This window comes from Xyrauchen texanus, chromosome 25, assembly GCF_025860055.1.
Source record: "Xyrauchen texanus isolate HMW12.3.18 chromosome 25, RBS_HiC_50CHRs, whole genome shotgun sequence".
NCBI classification, from domain to species: Eukaryota; Metazoa; Chordata; class Actinopteri; order Cypriniformes; family Catostomidae; genus Xyrauchen; species Xyrauchen texanus.
Window position 1 is genome coordinate 31903460 of NC_068300.1, and position 17930 is coordinate 31921389.

At 35.2% G+C, this 17930-nt stretch overlaps 1 protein-coding gene across 1 annotated transcript in view; it reads left to right on the forward strand.

Moving 5' to 3' along the window:
• The first annotated feature begins 229 nt into the window (after positions 1-229).
• The window catches only part of LOC127618575 (sterile alpha motif domain-containing protein 10-like), a 111101-nt gene continuing 93400 nt past the window's right edge, over positions 230-17930 (forward strand). The window contains exon 1 of the mRNA XM_052091119.1: positions 230-422. Coding sequence (XP_051947079.1) covers positions 410-422 — 13 coding nt within the window. The 5' untranslated portion in view covers positions 230-409. The remainder of the gene's footprint in view (positions 423-17930) is intronic.

Sequence of the window (17930 nt, forward strand, 5' to 3'; positions counted from 1 at the left end):
TACGTGAATTGATCTAGATGTAGTTTCAATTTCACGCGCGTTTTACTGCACTGCGTTTAATATCATTTACCGCCAAATCAATGCTACATGTGTAAATCAGAGGCAGCGCGCGCGCTCGCTCGGGAGTAGCTACATTCAGCACTGAGGTGAGAAACCGAAGGGAGGAGTTTCAACTTGCCAACGGTGTTCAGAGCGCTCTCTATGATGAATGACATTTCTGTCTCGGGTTTGTATGTGAATGCATCTATCACTCAGTTTCGCACTGATTTGGCTCTTGCTCCAAATCTAATCGATCCGCTCGTGCAGGAGAACCGGCTCTCTCTTCAACTGGACAGGACAGGACAGACACCCGTAAGCATGGAAGACACTTACTGAGGCAATCACGGAGAGATACGCGTTTATACCGACTATGGCTGTAGACGGTAAGGTCACTGTGCCGTCCTGTTATTTACTGTGTTAAACAAACGAATCCAAATATGAATGGATTTATATAAGAGCCAAATGTTTATTTACAAACATGGGCTGCGCGTGACAGTAGGGAAGATGTCACATGGGGAAGTTGTCACAAGAGCTGTACCTGAGTAACTACAAGATTTTAAATAAAATTTCCAGTTCAAAACTGCCTTAAATTAGAATAGGTTTTGTAAATTCTACCCTCTGAATCGAAATAGTTGGGTAAACAATTGAAAACAATAAAACTACATTGGCACAAGTGTCAACTATATAGGTAAGAATACAGATTTTGTTGCTATTTTCCGTTAATGTCTGGTTGGGGCAAGTTGTCACATGCCTTTTAGCCTATATACATTTTTTTTTTTTTTTTACCATTTAATAATTATAACATTTGTTACATATTGTATCTATGTATGTTACCTTTCCTTGTTTTCATAACTGTTTTAGTGTTTACATTTAGCTGAAAAGCTATTAAATATCCCGTAATACATTTTAAATACAGATATGTTGTGGAAGACAACCTTTTTTAATTTGTATTTATATTTTTAGCAAATCAGTGTCAATAATGTGTAGGTTCCCAATGTGTCAACTTACCCCGTATGGTGAGGCAGTACGTTTGGTAAATGATCAGGGATAAAATGTTCAATAGCTTTTCATAGTCTGAACTTTTATGTGTCCATAAAGACATTGACTTTCAAAAATGAACCTAGTCTAAAAATATTCACTGTATTAAAATGTGTGACAACAAGCTTTGGTCTCCTAGGCAAACAACAGATGTCCTCTATCACAATATTACTGTACTATAACATACCACACCAAACCATACTATACTATACTATACTATACTATACTATACTATACTATACTATACCATACTATACTATACCATACTTTACTTAAAGACATTTTATCTGTATGTTGTGATGCTGTTTTTCTTTGCTGAATGTCATGTGCCGAGTTTCCTTTACAAAGTTGGTGATTGGTGTGGTGTGACTCATACATTGAGGGTTTTTAAAGATGTATTTGTTCCATTATTTTGACATTGTGCTCAACCCGCTCGGGGGAATGTCACTTCATCGGTCCACAGCTGGACATAAACATAAACACTACCTGACATACTACATGACCATGATGAATGAAAACATTCACACACACATGCTCAGGTTGTTCTCAAGGGCTTTCATGTAATCATGAGAAATATATATTTTAACTCTTAGCCTCAAGGCAATCATACGCAATCATAGTAACATGTACTGTGTGTGGTGCTCAGTGTGGTGTTAAAATGGACAGCAAGACCTAATCTGACTTTAAACCAGATCCCTTTTTTATTCAGGTGTTTTTCTTAAAGGGATATTGCACCCAAAAAGATGTTGTCATCATTTACTCACCAAACTCATGTTGGTCCAAACCAATTTGACTTTCTTCCATCAAATAAAAAAAGTAGATGTTAGCCTTAGTCAGGCTAAAATCTTAGCCTTATTTTGTGTGAACTATCCCTTTAAAACATTCCCAGTTCATAGGTGTGAGTGTGTCAATTCAGTGATTTATAAAAGTATGCACTACCCAGAATAAGATTGCTTTGTATAAATATAGTTTTGCCACTAGCAAAGTTGGCAAACAAATTACATAATCATAACATTTCCCCCAAGGAATGTTAGATAATTATGATTGTGCAAACATCTTGTTGTTTTTTAGCCAATTAGCAGGGCTTTTAATTAGTGCTGTATTCAAGGAGCAGCATATTATCAATATTTAAGCACATTTTGCTAAGCATCCTTAGAGAAAGTGAAGGTGTGAGTACACAATAATTCAGTCTTGCTTTGTAATCAGTTTGTGCATAGCAGTTTATTTAGAGAGAGCTCATATTTGAATGTAAGGCATTTAATTAGACAATTAAATTGCACTTACATAAAGAGAACTGCTTTGAGATCATTTCTTGCACATATATTGCCAATTGTTCTCCTGTTATAAAAGTAATTCCTTTGCAAGGTTTCATTTTGTACAGATTCACTTTTTAAAATAGCAGTAGTTTCCAAATGACATCTGATGCATATAAAGCATGGTTGTTTTAAAGCATGTTTGTGTTAGTGCTCATATAAAGCTTCGTCAGAAAGGAGAGGCACAGATGTTGAGTTAGCCCCCCTCTTGCCCTGTTTCACACTCCCAACAGCACTGAGCCAATCCCAGGAAGAGAGAGTGCGGGCAGTCTTCTTTCTACCTAAGGGACCACCAATGCATTAAGCGGATGGACACAAGCGTGTCATTCATTCATTCATGCATACAGACGGATTGCAGAGATGTAAAAATGCTAGACCCACAAGCAGAGATGTGCACTCACTGATTCTAAACACACACACTCTGCAGTCTGACAAAAATATAGAGGAAGTACAGAGTGGGAGAGAGAAAAAGAGAGTCATTTTTGATCTGTGTTGCTCAGATTGACATGCAGTGGGGTGGGGGTGTATATTTTGGCTCAATGTGTATTTGTATGTTATCAGCAGAAGTGATTCCATGGTTGAGCAGTTTTTTTTTTTTTTTTATCAGACTGGTAGACATTTGCCATTACTCAGTCTGTCATTTGAGAACACAAATAATTAAATGTATTAATTTAAACCGATTCATCAGCAGACATTTTACGCTATGTTTCAATGGAAATAAATGTCATCTGTCATATTTGTCTTTTCACTAAGCAACAAACAAAACTAATTTACACCAAGCTTAAAGAAATTGTTTACAAAAATGAAAATTCTCTCATTATTTACTCATCCCCATGCCATCCCAGATGTGTATGACTTTCTTTCTTCTGCAGAACACACACAAAAGATTTGTATGTAGGTCCATACAATGCAAGCGAATGGTGACCAAAACTTTGAAGCTCCAAAAGGTTTATAAAGGCAGCATAAAAGTAATCCATACAACTCCAGTGGTTTAATTATTGTCTACTGAAGCAATATAATCAGTTTTGGGTGTTCTCACCTAAAAATGATTGGATCACTTTAGAAAACATGGATACAACCACTGGATTAAAATGGATAAATTTTATGCTGCCCTTATGTGCTTTTTGGAGCTTCAAAGTTTTGGTCAACATTCACTTGCATTGTATGGACCTTACAAATCTTAATTTGTGTTCATCCGACGAAAGAAATTCATTCACATCTGGGATGGCATGAGGGTGAGTAAATAATGAGAGAACTTTCATTTTTGGGTGAACTATCCCTTTCATTTTTTACATTCCTTGCAATAATCAACTGAAGTACTGATCCTTAAGGAATGTTCAATGCAAGTTAAGCTCTATCAACAGCATCTGTGACATGCTATTGATTACCACAGAAAATAATTTTGACTTGTCCAAAAATATTGTGTATTATACTTACAATAGAAGTCTATGGTGCAAGTCATTCCAGATTGTTTAAAAGCAGAAATATGAAGCTTGTATTTTGATAAAGCACTTTTAAGAATATTGTATGATTTTTATGATTCTTCCATTCAAAAATGTTATTTCATGTTATTTGAGCTGTAAAGTTGTCTAAATCATCCATTTAGGTGGATGAACTTCGTGCATAATTCCTTTGTTTGGATTTTTCTCTGTGTAAAAAAGAAACTTTGCAAGGTTAGTGAGTTATTTTATCACACTATTTATAACTTAACAAGTATAATGTTTAAGTCTTGTGGCTGTACTCTCAAAACAGTTTGTATTTTAACGTTTATCTCGGTGTAGGGACTTGCCCCATAGAATTCTATTATAAATGAATTAGTGTAAACACAATATTTTGTATGTTTTTTCCAAATTGAGGAACATTTTCAAATGTATTTCTGTGGTAATTGACAGCATGCCACAGATGCTGTCCATAGAGCTTAAGTTGTTTTGGATGCAGAACATTCCTTTAACTATAAGAATACAGCAACAATGGCCCCAGATCTGTTCCACACTCTAAAACATGATCCACTAATTTAAGAGGTTTTGTCCTAAAGCCTCTTTATCATGTTTGTGCTCAGTGTATTGTAGGTCAGATTAAATTTATCTCACCACAACCGCACGAGCAAAGTTATTTAAATGACTGATTGTCACATTAATGAGCGAGTAAAAGAATAAAGGAAGGTGAAAAGAAAGCGAATAAAAGATTAAAGGAAGGTGAAAAGAAAGGAAGCTACTGTTTTTGTTAGACATGCAAACATGGGCTTTATTGGCCTTCTCACATGTTTGTTAAGCAAGGGCTCTTAGAACTATTTGGTGTCCTGCCCAAAAGTTGGCTTTGGATGGCTTTTGAAATGTGATCCTTGCTCAAATGGTGTTGAATTTGTGTGTGTGTGTGTGTGTGTGTGTGTGTGTGTGTGTGTGTGTGTGTGTGTGTGTGTGTGTGTGTGTGTGTGTGTGTGTGTGTGTGCGCGTAGGCCAGCATCCTTGTGTTCTCAAGGGCTTTGCCTTAAACCATTCACCCATCCCTTTATCCATCTATCATTTTGTATCATACATTTTAGGCAGACAAAGGATTTTTCTGGTGATCTAAAATGGATTTTGTGTGTTTTTGTATTTTTGTGGAATGTGGCCCATTTGATCCATTTGCTGTGTGTCTATGTATACGTATGAGTGGCATTGTTTTTTTTGTGTTGATGTATGTGTGTTTGGGTTATTGTCCCCTTTAATTCTCGCTCTGTTAGCCTATTGTTGGTCTCTCAATATCCTCTTATGGTGTCACCAGAGTTCACAAAGCAGAGAGAGAGAGAGCGAGAGAGAGAGATGGAGTGATAGAGAGAAAGTATAAAAGGGATGTCTTCTTTGTTTTTCCTGCAGTGATCCATTTACTGTATGTGATCAAAGATCTTTTGATGTAAATATGTTTCGCCTTTAATGTATGTGCGTATTCCTAAAATTTCTTTCAAATCATCATCAGCAAAGGTTAAAATATTGTTTTATGTCCATATCACATATTTGCACAGCTTGAATGGGTGAATAATATTGTCTGTACTGCTTTGAACTGGTCACACAATTCACAATATGGGTGATTCATACCCACCCTAGTCAAAAACTCCCAAAGGAATATGCACAAGATGGCTAATAGAATTTCAATTTTATATGAATTTCAGTAGAATCAATCCTTACAAATTCTAATGGGATAAAATATGAATCCTCTTTGGCTGCATTTACACTGCAAATTACATAGAACTACATAGATATTTTGACATATATATTAAGGATGTGCAGGGGTGAAAAGAGTACTGAAAAATAATAGTCAATTAAAAGTGCTGTTACTTAAAAAATGTTGTTTGAGTACAGTAAATGTACCTGTCCTAAAAACTACTCAAGTAAGAGTAAAAGAGTAGTTAATTTAAAAGTACTCATGAGTAGTGAGTATTGAGTACAGAGTTGCGAAATATATGCCCCTTTATAATAAAAACTTTATTTAAAATGCAATTTAAAAATGTAGCACACATACTGTAATTTACATTCCATTTTATGGCTGTTTGCCAGAAAGAATAAAAAATATAGGTATTTTATGTGTGTTTGTGACTGACAATTTAGAAAAGAAATCACTTATCTATGATAATGTAAACACTACATGAATCTGATTTAAAAAAATAAATAAAAGGATGACATGATTACAGAAATAAAAAGATGAAAAAGTTACTTTCTATACAATGATCCCCATAATATAATAATTATTTTTTAATTTGAATAAATTTTAACAAACATTATATCAGTTTATGTGTAGGGTCTAAATTTGACTTAATGCCAACAGAGAGTTATTGTTGCGCATAAAACATGTTCAAAACAATGCAAGGAATGTAAAAAAACATTAAAAAAGCAGGGTCACTTGGTGCATCATCATGTCTAGCACAATAGACGGCATTTGTTTGGAACAGGGGCCACATCGGGCTTTAAAGGAATAACTCACACAAAAATGTAAATTCTCTTATCATTTAGTCACCCTTATGCCATCTCAGATGTGTATGACTTTCTTTCTTCAGCAGAACACAAGTTAAGATTTTTTGAATATTTCAGCTCATTTTGTGACATTTTTGACAAATTTCATTAAGGCTTTCGGTCACTGCATAGTACTGAGACTGCACTGTTAAAAGTGACCAATGATATTTTAGTTTCCCTGGATTCTGGCAATGGGGCCATTTGAATCCTTTTAGACCTCTGTGCAGCAGTTGACATGATCGATCACTGCATTCTTTTAAATCATCTTGAGAGGGTGGTTGGCATCCAGGGAGTTGCATTAAGCTGGTTTTCCTCATATTTAATGGAAAGAACATTTTCTATCAGTATTGATAATCACTCCTCATCTTCAACACTGCTCACATTTGGCATCCCACAAGGCTCCATGTTGTGTCCTCTGCTTTTTTTCTCTGTATATGCTTCCTTTAGGCTCTATCTTTCAGAAGTACAGTGTCGCTTATCATTGAAATGCTGATGAAACACAATTTTACCTTCCTGTCAGGTCTTACGATTGTTGTTCCATCAGTAATCTCATCTCCTGTCTTGAGGAAGTTAAACTATGGATATCTGAAAACGTCTTCATGGTTAATGAGGATGAAACCGAGGTCATTGCTTTTGGCTCTTCATTATGTATCGCTGACCCTCTAAATCAGAAAGGTACTCTGTCTTTAAACTGGCACAATAGAGTTAAGAACTTGGGTGTCATCTTTGATTCTGACTTATTATTGAGAAGCAGATAAATGCCATTGTTAAAGGAAGCTTTTGTCAGGTCCATTGCTAAATTAAAACAGTTTCTCTCACAGAAGGACCTGGAAATAGTGATTCATGCTCTTACTACATCCCAGCTGGATTACTGCAATGCCTTATTTGTGGGTTTGATTCAGTCATCTTTTTCACGTCTGCAAGCAGTCCAAAATGCCACAGCTGTACTTCTAACGGGTACTAAGAAAAGAGAGCATATCACTCTGGTTCTTGCTTCCCTGCATTGGTTACCAGTTAGTTATCGAGTTAAATTTAAGGTTCTGCTGTATGTTTATAAGACCTTGCATGGTCTAGCCCCTCAGTATATTGCTGATCTAATTTAACTTTATTCTGCACCTAGGTCTCTTCGATCATCAAATCAGTTACTCCTCACTGTTCCTTGTTCATGTTTGAAAACCAAAGGTGATCGGGCATTTGTAGTTGTGGCCCCCAGGTTGTGGAATGCATTGTGCGTATGTGGATAAGTGTCATCGAGGAGTTAGATGAGAGAAGAAGAAGAAGAAGAAGATATAATGGTATCTGCTTCTTAATCAAAGCCAAGTTATATTACAAGACAATACTTGAAATATTTTGATTCTGAATTAATATTATTGGTTTGATTCTAATCATTCACTTGCCAATGGCTGCATGTGTGTATTCATGTCTAGGGATGTGCAGAATGACTAATTTAATTGCCGTTTAAACAATTCTTTTTTTGACTATAGTCTAAAAAGAAAGAAACCCTCAGCCAACAACATTGTGTATGTATGCAACCCATTTAAAATACTTCCAACAGCAAAATCCAATGCTAAATTCAGCTGAAAATGGGCATTTATCTGCGACATGCTTGACCTGCATAATAATCAATGTAGGCTACATTAAATAAAGAACATGACATGCATTTTAAGAATCTACGTTAGTGAATACAAGCATTATTATTGAAAACAATTGAATAAATTGTGCAGGATCAATAAAGCAACCATAATAGCATGTTCTAAATGGAAATCACCAAATAAAAGTAACTTAACATATTAAAACAGTCAGGACATTTTTTAAAATAATTGACATGTAATCCAAATCTACAATAGTGAAAAAATGTGCTGAAGATTTGCGTGTATTTCATGACTTGCATTAGCCTATGATCAAATATGACAGCTGTTCGGTAAAGAATGTTAACTATGGGCTGAAATATGTGCCACCAGAAACTGAATTTGAACCATTTATATTTGAATTTGAATGGCTAAATTTGAATAATTGCATTGAAAAACTGAATTTGAATCACATAATTTGAAATTGTATTGTTTAATTAAAATTGAATTTATTCAAAAACTGAATCTGAATTGTATCATTTGAAATTGAATTTATTCGTTTGGAACTGAAGTCCAATAAAATTTGATCCTCACTGAAAATTAAACTCTCTATATATCTTCACATTCACTTCTCACAATTCAGATTCAGTTCTCAAATTCAATTTCAAGTTACTGAGACAGAGTTGGAGGATGAAGGAAGAGCAATCGAGCGCAGATCGATAGATAGCGTTCATTGGCGCACAGGACTCCTCTTGGGCCAATCAGCACCAATGTTTTGGAGCACAGTACGTTACCCGCCATGAAACTATGGAATTACGATTGTGTCAATAATAATGAATGTAACTTTATAAAACTGAACGTAACTTTTTCAGAAATTATCAAAAATATTCCATTACAAAAGAAGAAAAACACAATTAAAATGAAAAAAATGAACTCAGTCGCATGAATTTAACAGGCTCTTCAAATATGCTTCATTTTTTGTTAATGTTTTTCAAAGATTCGTTTTCGCAAATCGTGGATTCTGAATACATTGCCACAGATTTCGCTTACGCTTGGCAGTTTTTCGTTTGCTGTTTTGAGACAAACCTCTCGTGGGGGTGGGCTTAACAGTGATCTACTCTGATTGGATAGTGAGCTTTTGATGGACAGGTGCTCTCTGACCCGGATGTACAGACGTCACTCAGTGGCGCGCATATTGGAAAGCTCTCGCGGTGATTTGTAGTTATGCAATACGTCGTGCTTTGTTGTATTACTTACTAACAATATGTAAATAATATTTGACCTATAATTATATAATTTAATATTATATGAGACCTTCGATCGTCTAATAATCGTCTTCGATCAGTCTGTAAAGATGAGCTCTCAGGAGAGACACGGAGCGGCATCATCTTCCTCCTCCTCTTGTCCTTCAAGGCAGCTTGAAGTAAGTTCGTGTTACTGAAGTAACCAATAACATCGATAAAAGTTTTATTCATGTAACGCTACAGTGTGCAACAGTTCTGGCTTTATTTTGCAAATTTATTGTTGTATTGTAAATGCATGCTAAATAAAATGTTGCTGTTTTGTCATTGTCATGACTGCAAAACTGAAACCTGGCCATATCTTGGTCCACTGTTTGACTCTGCCCCGACTGCTGAACGGACTGCTGCTGACCCTGCCTTGTGCTGGTATTCCCGAGCGACTGGTTAAGAATTTCAAGGTTGTTATGTACAGATGCAGATGCAGCATCTGCACCAAGATTTCTGCCTTGCTGTAGAATAAAGACCAGTTTGATATCTGCACTGTCTACATTGACACGTCCTTGAATATAATAACTGTGCAAAAGAGCAAACAATCAAACTACATAACATCATGACATGACATCAGTGCATTGCAAACTTGTGAATGACAATAAAAAATTATTAAAAAATATATAAAAATATGATATTTTATATGTGTTTATCAAAACATTGTGAATAAATATAATAAAATATATGCAATATTCCACCACTGTGTTGAAATTTAGAGTGTTTTCTGTAAAATTAGACAATTTCTATCCATTTACTCCAATGTATGTGGGCAGGACGCTCTTTTAAATTCAGATATGCCTAATTCTCTAAAAAATTCAAAATATCCTGCAGAGCTGAAGTGGTTAAACAATAAATTTGCAAAATAAAGCCAGAACTGTTGCACACTGTAACGTTACATGAATAAAACTTTTATCGATGTTATTGGTTACTTCAGTAACACTAACTTACTTCAAGCTGCCTTGAAGGACAAGAGGAGGAGGAGTGGAGCATTTGTTTAATAAGCAAGGTCTTTTATTCAGATATTCAGAATTTCTTTCTGAATACCAAATACCAGTAACCCCAAAAGAATTTGCTACAGTAATGGGTGCTATTCCTCTGGTTTATGTATGCTTTTAAAACCGTAATTACTTCACCCCAGTATCTACTGCATCCTTTCCTAAACCTTGTGATACTTCTGTTGGTCAAATCTGTTTTTCAGAGTCGAAAGCTAAAAACTATAAGATCTTTATTTCTTAAGGATTTGATTTCTGTTCCACCTGTTATTTCCTTTTGGAATAATTTGTTTGGTAACCTTAATTGGAAAAAATCTGGTCTTTACAGCAGAAATTCATTCTCACAAATAAAGTGAAAGAAATGTCCTTTAAGTTGATACACAGGTTCTATCCTGTTAAGAAATTTATACAAAGATTTAAATCTGACATTGAGCTAACATGCTCTTTTTGTGTGAATTCTGATGAAACAGTGGTTCATTTATTTTGGTCGTGTCATTACACTCAGAAGCTCTGGAATGATATTGATGTTTTTATCAAGTGTAAGATTTTGCCAGGCTTCTCAATACATATGAGAAACATTATATTTGGGTATTTTGATTCAGACCCCACAAACGAAAATGTCTGTTTTGTTATTAATTTAATTATTTTCTTAAGCAAATTCTATATTCACAAATGCAAACCTATCTTCTCTGTCTTCTTAAAAGAAATAGAAAATTATCTCAATTTGATTTCAGTATCTACTAATAAGAAAGCCATAAGGACTGTTAGAATCTGCATTGCATTTGATCTCTTCATGTGAACATTTTTGTGTGATGTAATGGCCCTACCTCTTCTTTTATTGTTATATACATTATTATTATTATTATTATCTTTTTTATTATTATTATTATTTTTTTTCTATTTATTTTTGTCTTCTTTATTGTTTTGGTTGATATTATGTGATGTACGTATGCTTTCTCTTTTGTATGTTCCTGTTCTTTGCATTAAAAAAAAAAAATAAAAAACAAGAGGAGGAGGAAGATGATGCCGCTCCGTGTCTCTCCTGAGAGCTCATCTTTACAGACTGATCGAAGACGATTATTAGACGATCGAAGGTCTCATATAATATTAAATTATATAATTATAGGTCAAATATTATTTACATATTGTTAGTAAGTAATACAACAAAGCACGACGTATTGCATAACTACAAATCACCGCAGAGCTTTCCAATATGCGCGCCACTGAGTGACGCCTGTACATCCGGGTCAGAGAGCACCTGTCCATCAAAAGCTCACTATCCAATCAGAGTAGATCACTGTTAAGCCCACCCCCACGAGAGGTTTGTCTCAAAACAGCAAACGAAAAACTGCGAAGCGTAAGCGAAATCTGTGGCAATGTATTCAGAATCCACGATTTGCGAAAACGAATCTTTGAAAAACATTAACAACAAATGAAGCATATTTGAACAGCCTGTTAAATTCATGCGACTGAGTTCATTTTTTTCATTTTAATTGTGTTTTTCTTCTTTTGTAATGGAATATTTTTGATAGTTTATAAAACTGAACGTAACTTTTTCAGAAAATTACGTTCAGTTTTATAAAGTTACATTCATTATTATTGACACAATCGTAATTCCATAGTTTCATGGCGGGTAACGTACTGTGCTCCAAAACATTGGTGCTGATTGGCCCAAGAGGAGTCCTGTGCGCCAATGAACGCTATCTATCGATCTGCGCTCGATTGCTCTTCCTTCATCCTCCAACTCTGTCTCAGTAACTTGAAATTGAATTTGAGAACTGAATCTGAATTGTGAGAAGTGAATGTGAAGATATATAGAGAGTTTAATTTTCAGTGAGGATCAAATTTTATTGGACTTCAGTTCCAAACGAATAAATTCAATTTCAAATGATACAATTCAGATTCAGATTTGAATAAATTCAATTTTAATTAAACAATACAATTTCAAATTATGTGATTCAAATTCAGTTTTTCAATGCAATTATTCAAATTTAGCCATTCAAATTCAAATATAAATGGTTCAAATTCAGTTTCTGGTGGCACATATTTCAGCCCATAGTTAACCAGTAACAGTTACGATGGCTAGGATTGAAAAACATAGTTCTGTAAGAAGTGTACAGTAAACCAACTGTATTGTTCTAAACATGACCTGTACACAGAATAAAAGGGTTTAAGCAGTTATGCAGTCGACACACCATTGAAAATAGCCTTCTTGATGAGCAGATTAAAATTTTTTGCATACCTAGCTGTAAATAGTCATTATCTAGGCTACTTACGCAAAAGCATATGTTTTGATGAACAAAATTAACATGTCAATAAGGTCTGGTAAGTATCCAGCTCTTGAAAAAGTCAGCTTAGCCGGAAAATGACTTGCAATCATGCACAGTTTCAAAGACTCAAATGTGAACTCAGCCTGATGTGAAATTAAACTTTGTATACATCTGCTCCAGATATCTTCTTTTTTATGTTTGTATTATTAATTATATTTTAAATGTGTAACAATTAACATGACAGTAGGGATGGGCGATTAATCAAATTTTATTTTCAGTTACATTTTTGGCTTCCAATGAATATGAAAACAAAATAATCAAGATAAAACGATGATTTTGCCGCATTCCGTTTTGCAATGATGCTCTTGTTTTGTCTTTTGTTATAAATCCAGCGCACCTCATTCCTTTACAGGAAAGAGAGCCTTTGGACATTTTTATATATTGAAGAAATGTTTAGTCATTTTCAGTTGGTTGTGGAAGTGCACTAGGGCTGGGCGATAGGATTGTTACAAAGAACCCGATTGGGGAACTCAATTGATCAACAATCATTGACAGTATCAGGAAATGGCAAAACCATGGATCTGGGAAGTCGGTAAATATATTAAACAGTAGCCCAGGGTGTGAAACTAGAACCCGCCACCTGTGACGAGGCTGAATCCAGTCTGCAAGCTCCTCGTCCAAATGTATTTCATGTGAGGGTAATTTTGCTCATCTACCCGAAACGGTCGGGTGACCTGTAAGATGTCACGGAATGACACTTGACAAGAAATGCTGTTAGTCACAAAAGACACACGCTTGAAGAAACACACTTTATTGTATTTTTAAGAACAGACAAAAGAAAAGCCTATAAGAATAATGTTGTCTGTGAGAATGCTGCAAATGATCTCTGATCATCTCCGGAGGTACTGTGTGTTTAGTTTACATTTACATTGTTGTGGGGGGCTGTGGGGTTTGAACAAGCGTCCTTCTGATTACCAGATTACATTTATGTGATTTAGACCACAACACCACCACCACTCCATATACACCACCACCACTCCATGTATTTATATACAGTATTTGTGTTAAAGAAACAAAGACGAAAGTGATTAAATCATAAAATTATAAAAGACACGTTCACCTTGAACATAAAATGTAGTTGTATTTAATTTAGGCAGCATTATTAACAAAACAAAGTGCAATTTGAATTTGGAAATTTCTTACGTTTATGTTTTTCGTGTTTCAATAAAATAATTACATTTTTCAAGCTAAATCAATAAAAGAAAGAAAAAACATTCACCGACCCTCGGCAGGGGGGTTTCCGATATAATGGATACAATATGTTTTGCTCTAAAGTGCACAACATAGTTTATCTTTATATTTTATTTATTATTTTTATATTATTTAAATGTATATAAATGTATTTTATTTATTTTCTTTCATTTGTTTTTCAGTTGAATTATATATTAAGTTAAAGGAAATCAACTGTTAAAAAACTAGTTTTTTTAAGTTCAATAAATACATAATGTTTCCAGTCAAAGAGTAATCATGTTAAATAGTCGTGATCTCAATATTGACCAAAATATTGGGATTATGTTTTTTTGCCATAATCAAGCAGCCCTACATGACAATGTTGAATTTGTTGACTTTGTAATAATAGAAAGCCAAACGTATGTGTAAAAATGCTGAACAATGTAATAATGGGGGGAAATACTGACTGACTAGTATTTCCAATGTTGACTAGCAGCATCAGAACAGTTTAGTCGACTAGTCCCGCACATCCCTATTCCAGTCATCGTTTAAATTGTTAAAGCTGAAGTGTAACATTTCTACACAACCAAATGAAGAGCATTTCAGAGTTTTCAGACTTCTTTCCTGAATACATCCCCGATCTGTCAGGTTTGGTTGAGGAAATGGCAGGACTCATATGCAGAGTACCGATTAGGGCTTTTATTTACAAAAAAAAAAAACATAAATTACCTCAAAGGGAAAAACAAACATGACACAATGATGGTCTGGGCTGGACCGGGGAACCAACAGAAATCTGACTGGACAGGAACATGACCGTCAGAGACCTAACGGGACATAAACACAAGCGAACTGGCACCAGTCAGAGCACAAAGGGAGTGAAATCAGGAGGAAAATGAGGAAGGCAGGTGAAACTAATAAACTAATAATCAAACAGGTAACAAGGCAAACAAGAGGGCGGGGTTATCACTGAAGACAAGACAGACACGAATGCACAAGGAAATGAGAAAATACAAAACCAAGTGTATTAACATAACACGAGACAAAACAAAAAAAAAAAGTGTTTGGACTCAGACTGTGTCTACCACAGAGTTAATAAACCAAAACAACTGAAGTGGCTGAATCCAGATACAGGACATAAAACAGACATGGAACACATACATGTCAGGGCTCTGCCACAAAGGGGAAAAAAACATCCGTCTGTCATTGATCGAACAAAAATATAGTCCTTCCCTAAACGCTATTGGTTGAGGCAGTATTGCTGGGAGGCAAAGAGTATTTTTTATAGTGCCACAGAGACACAGTGTATACAGTTTTTGAGGTAATCAACTTACGAATGATTACTTATAGTTGTCTTTGCATATTAAGCTGGTATAGGATAAAATAATCATTCCCAAAAATCTGATCACATAAGTGTTTGTTGTATATACAGGGGGAAATCTGAAGGTACAGTTTACACATTGCTGATCTCCAATTAGCTTTGCTTTGCATATTCATCAATAAGATTAATTAATAAATAAAAATGTATAGACCATAGAATATCACATGCTTCAAATATATGTCATTTTATTATGGGTTAGTGCGGCTCATCTGAGACTCACTATGAATAATTGTGGGATTGAGGGTGGTGGGAAGGAAAATCTTGGGGGAGGTGTCCAATAAACATTCAGTCTTCAGTGCTATGGACTTTAAACAGATTGATCAAGCGTTGAAAGCCAGGAGGAATCAATTGAGCTTAAATCAACAAGCAGCATTGTGAAAATGGATAGGTTGTGCAGTGAAAGGGCCGAAGAATGGAAAAGAAGGGTCAATTTCTTTTGTTGGATGCACTGATGGCTAGGTGCAAAGCTTTATACTTTGAGCATCTCAACCATTGTCATCTTCATCCTCCCCACCCCCGATCTCACCTAATTTTTCCAGCACTGTGGTCATTCTCAATATTTTTTAAAGGGGGGGTTCCTGTCATCTCATCTAATTCTGGTGAATTTGCAAGTGCATCCACTATCTCTTCCGTTAATGAGTGCTCCATGAGAGAGAGAGAGAGAGACAATCGAAAGATCAGGAAAGATAAAAGAGAAGGATGATGGTTAAAGAAAGAGACAGAGAGAGAAAAAAGGTGAAGAATCAATTGAAACCACAGAGAGCGTGGTGCTAATTAGATATCATTTAACACAGTTGTTTTGAATTCGATGGAAATTGATGGCCTCAGATAGTTCATTCAAAAATACAAATGTTCACATCATTTGCTCATCCTTATGTTGTTTCAAACATGTACTGTACTGTATGTATATTGATTTTGGTGCAGAGTAGATGTATGTTTTCCATTGTGTTTATGGTGATGTCCGAAGGCAGAAGACGATACAATTTTCTCCTGAAAGCTCTGCTTTGCTTCACTTTCAACTTTATAAACTCAGTGTAAAACGTAATAATAATGTTTAGACTGAGGAAAGATGTCGTGAATAAATAGATGATATGGTTTGTATATATTTTCCTAGCGTTCTCTGGTATTTGTTGTCTTAATTGAACTATTATGCATCAGTACCTGTCATTTGCTTCAGGCTTCATATTCAACAAAAATCATGCTTTCCACCTCATTCTATGAATGGAATCCACATGAGATCAGTAAAAGAAGCTGTTACAACCAATTAATGATAATTGCAAGTAAGATTGCCAATCAAAGCCACTTAGATTTGTCCTCCGTCCTATCAGTAAAGACAACTGATCCTAATGTGCAAGCTATAACCCATCTTGATGCCCAGATACTTGCTTTATGTTCTAACACTGTTCATGTGGCACACGAAAAATTCATAGTGAAAAAACCTCACCTGACACTTGAAAAGAATCTGTAGAACAAGAGCGAAAATAACTTTGGATCCATTGCATATTGCACCGCTCGCTTTGAACATAGATGTTAAATACACTGAAAATGAGCAACAAGACAAAACTAAAATGATCCCGTTCTAGTCAAGGCAAAGACGCGGTGTAAATAATTGATTTATTATGCTGATTAGACAGCTTTGCTTTTAATGAGAGCATTCGCGAGAGTGCAGAACATTGTGCGGAGCGTCATTGAGCTCGCGTTGAAATGCAGATCTCAAACAGTGTAATCCTGCAGTGAGTGACAGCTGTCATTGTAATAGGAGAGTTTGTCACATTGCTCGATTTATGTGTACAATTTATTAAAAATATAATAACACTTTTGTTTTGTCATGTTAATAAGTAGGCCAATGTGAATTTGATTTGTACAAAATAGTAATAAAGTAATTCAGCTTAACTGTTCTAAGTGTGTTTTGGAGGTGTAGCCAACATAAAGAATATGGCATGAATAGCATAATTCAGGAATCACAATCATTTTTATTGCGTCTGCTCTTGTAAGACCCATTTGCCACGCAGATTGGTAGATTTCACATTTTCACGAATCGCACAAACTCCGATAGCAAATTACGTTTTTTAATTTCCAAAGGGCAACCACCGGGCCAAAAATGATCTAACGATCTTACATGAACAAGATCACCACTGAAGATCTAAGGGGATTAATGGTCCCCTGTCTCTCCATGAAAGGTCTTACTGAACGCAGTAACTCGGTCGATTTAAATCAGCTATAAATAAGTTTGAATATTGAATATGCCTTATTATTTACTGTACATGGACTAATAATTTAAGCGGTAATTTAGCAGTAATTCAATTTATTCTATATCATAGATATCATTGAAAATTTGTATTATTTGCCTTACCTTAACAAACATTATTACAATATAAAATACAATACAATATAATATAATATAATATAATGCTTAAAAGATGCTTAAAAGAAACTGGAGCACAGCTCATATCCACCATTGAAATCTGCTAAGATACTGCAAAATAGAAGGGAGAACAATCATGAAAGTCATGCTGTAAGATTGCTTCAAACAGAATTTCCAATAAAATCACTTGAAAGATAAGTTCCAAATAAACTTTATTTTTGAGCCCCACACCTTTCAACCCTCCAAAGCTCTCACAGCGGATGGTAAAGTCAGCAAAGTGAATAGAATAGGGCATAGGAATAATCACTTCTGAATGAAATGCACACATTTGCTGTTGCTGTTGCTCTTCCACATGCCTTGGACGTTGTATGTACATTACTGTACACACGACTGTTGCTTGTTTATTTAAATAAAGATACATTTTTGTCCTGTTGATATAGCTTCAAATGTATTACTGCCACA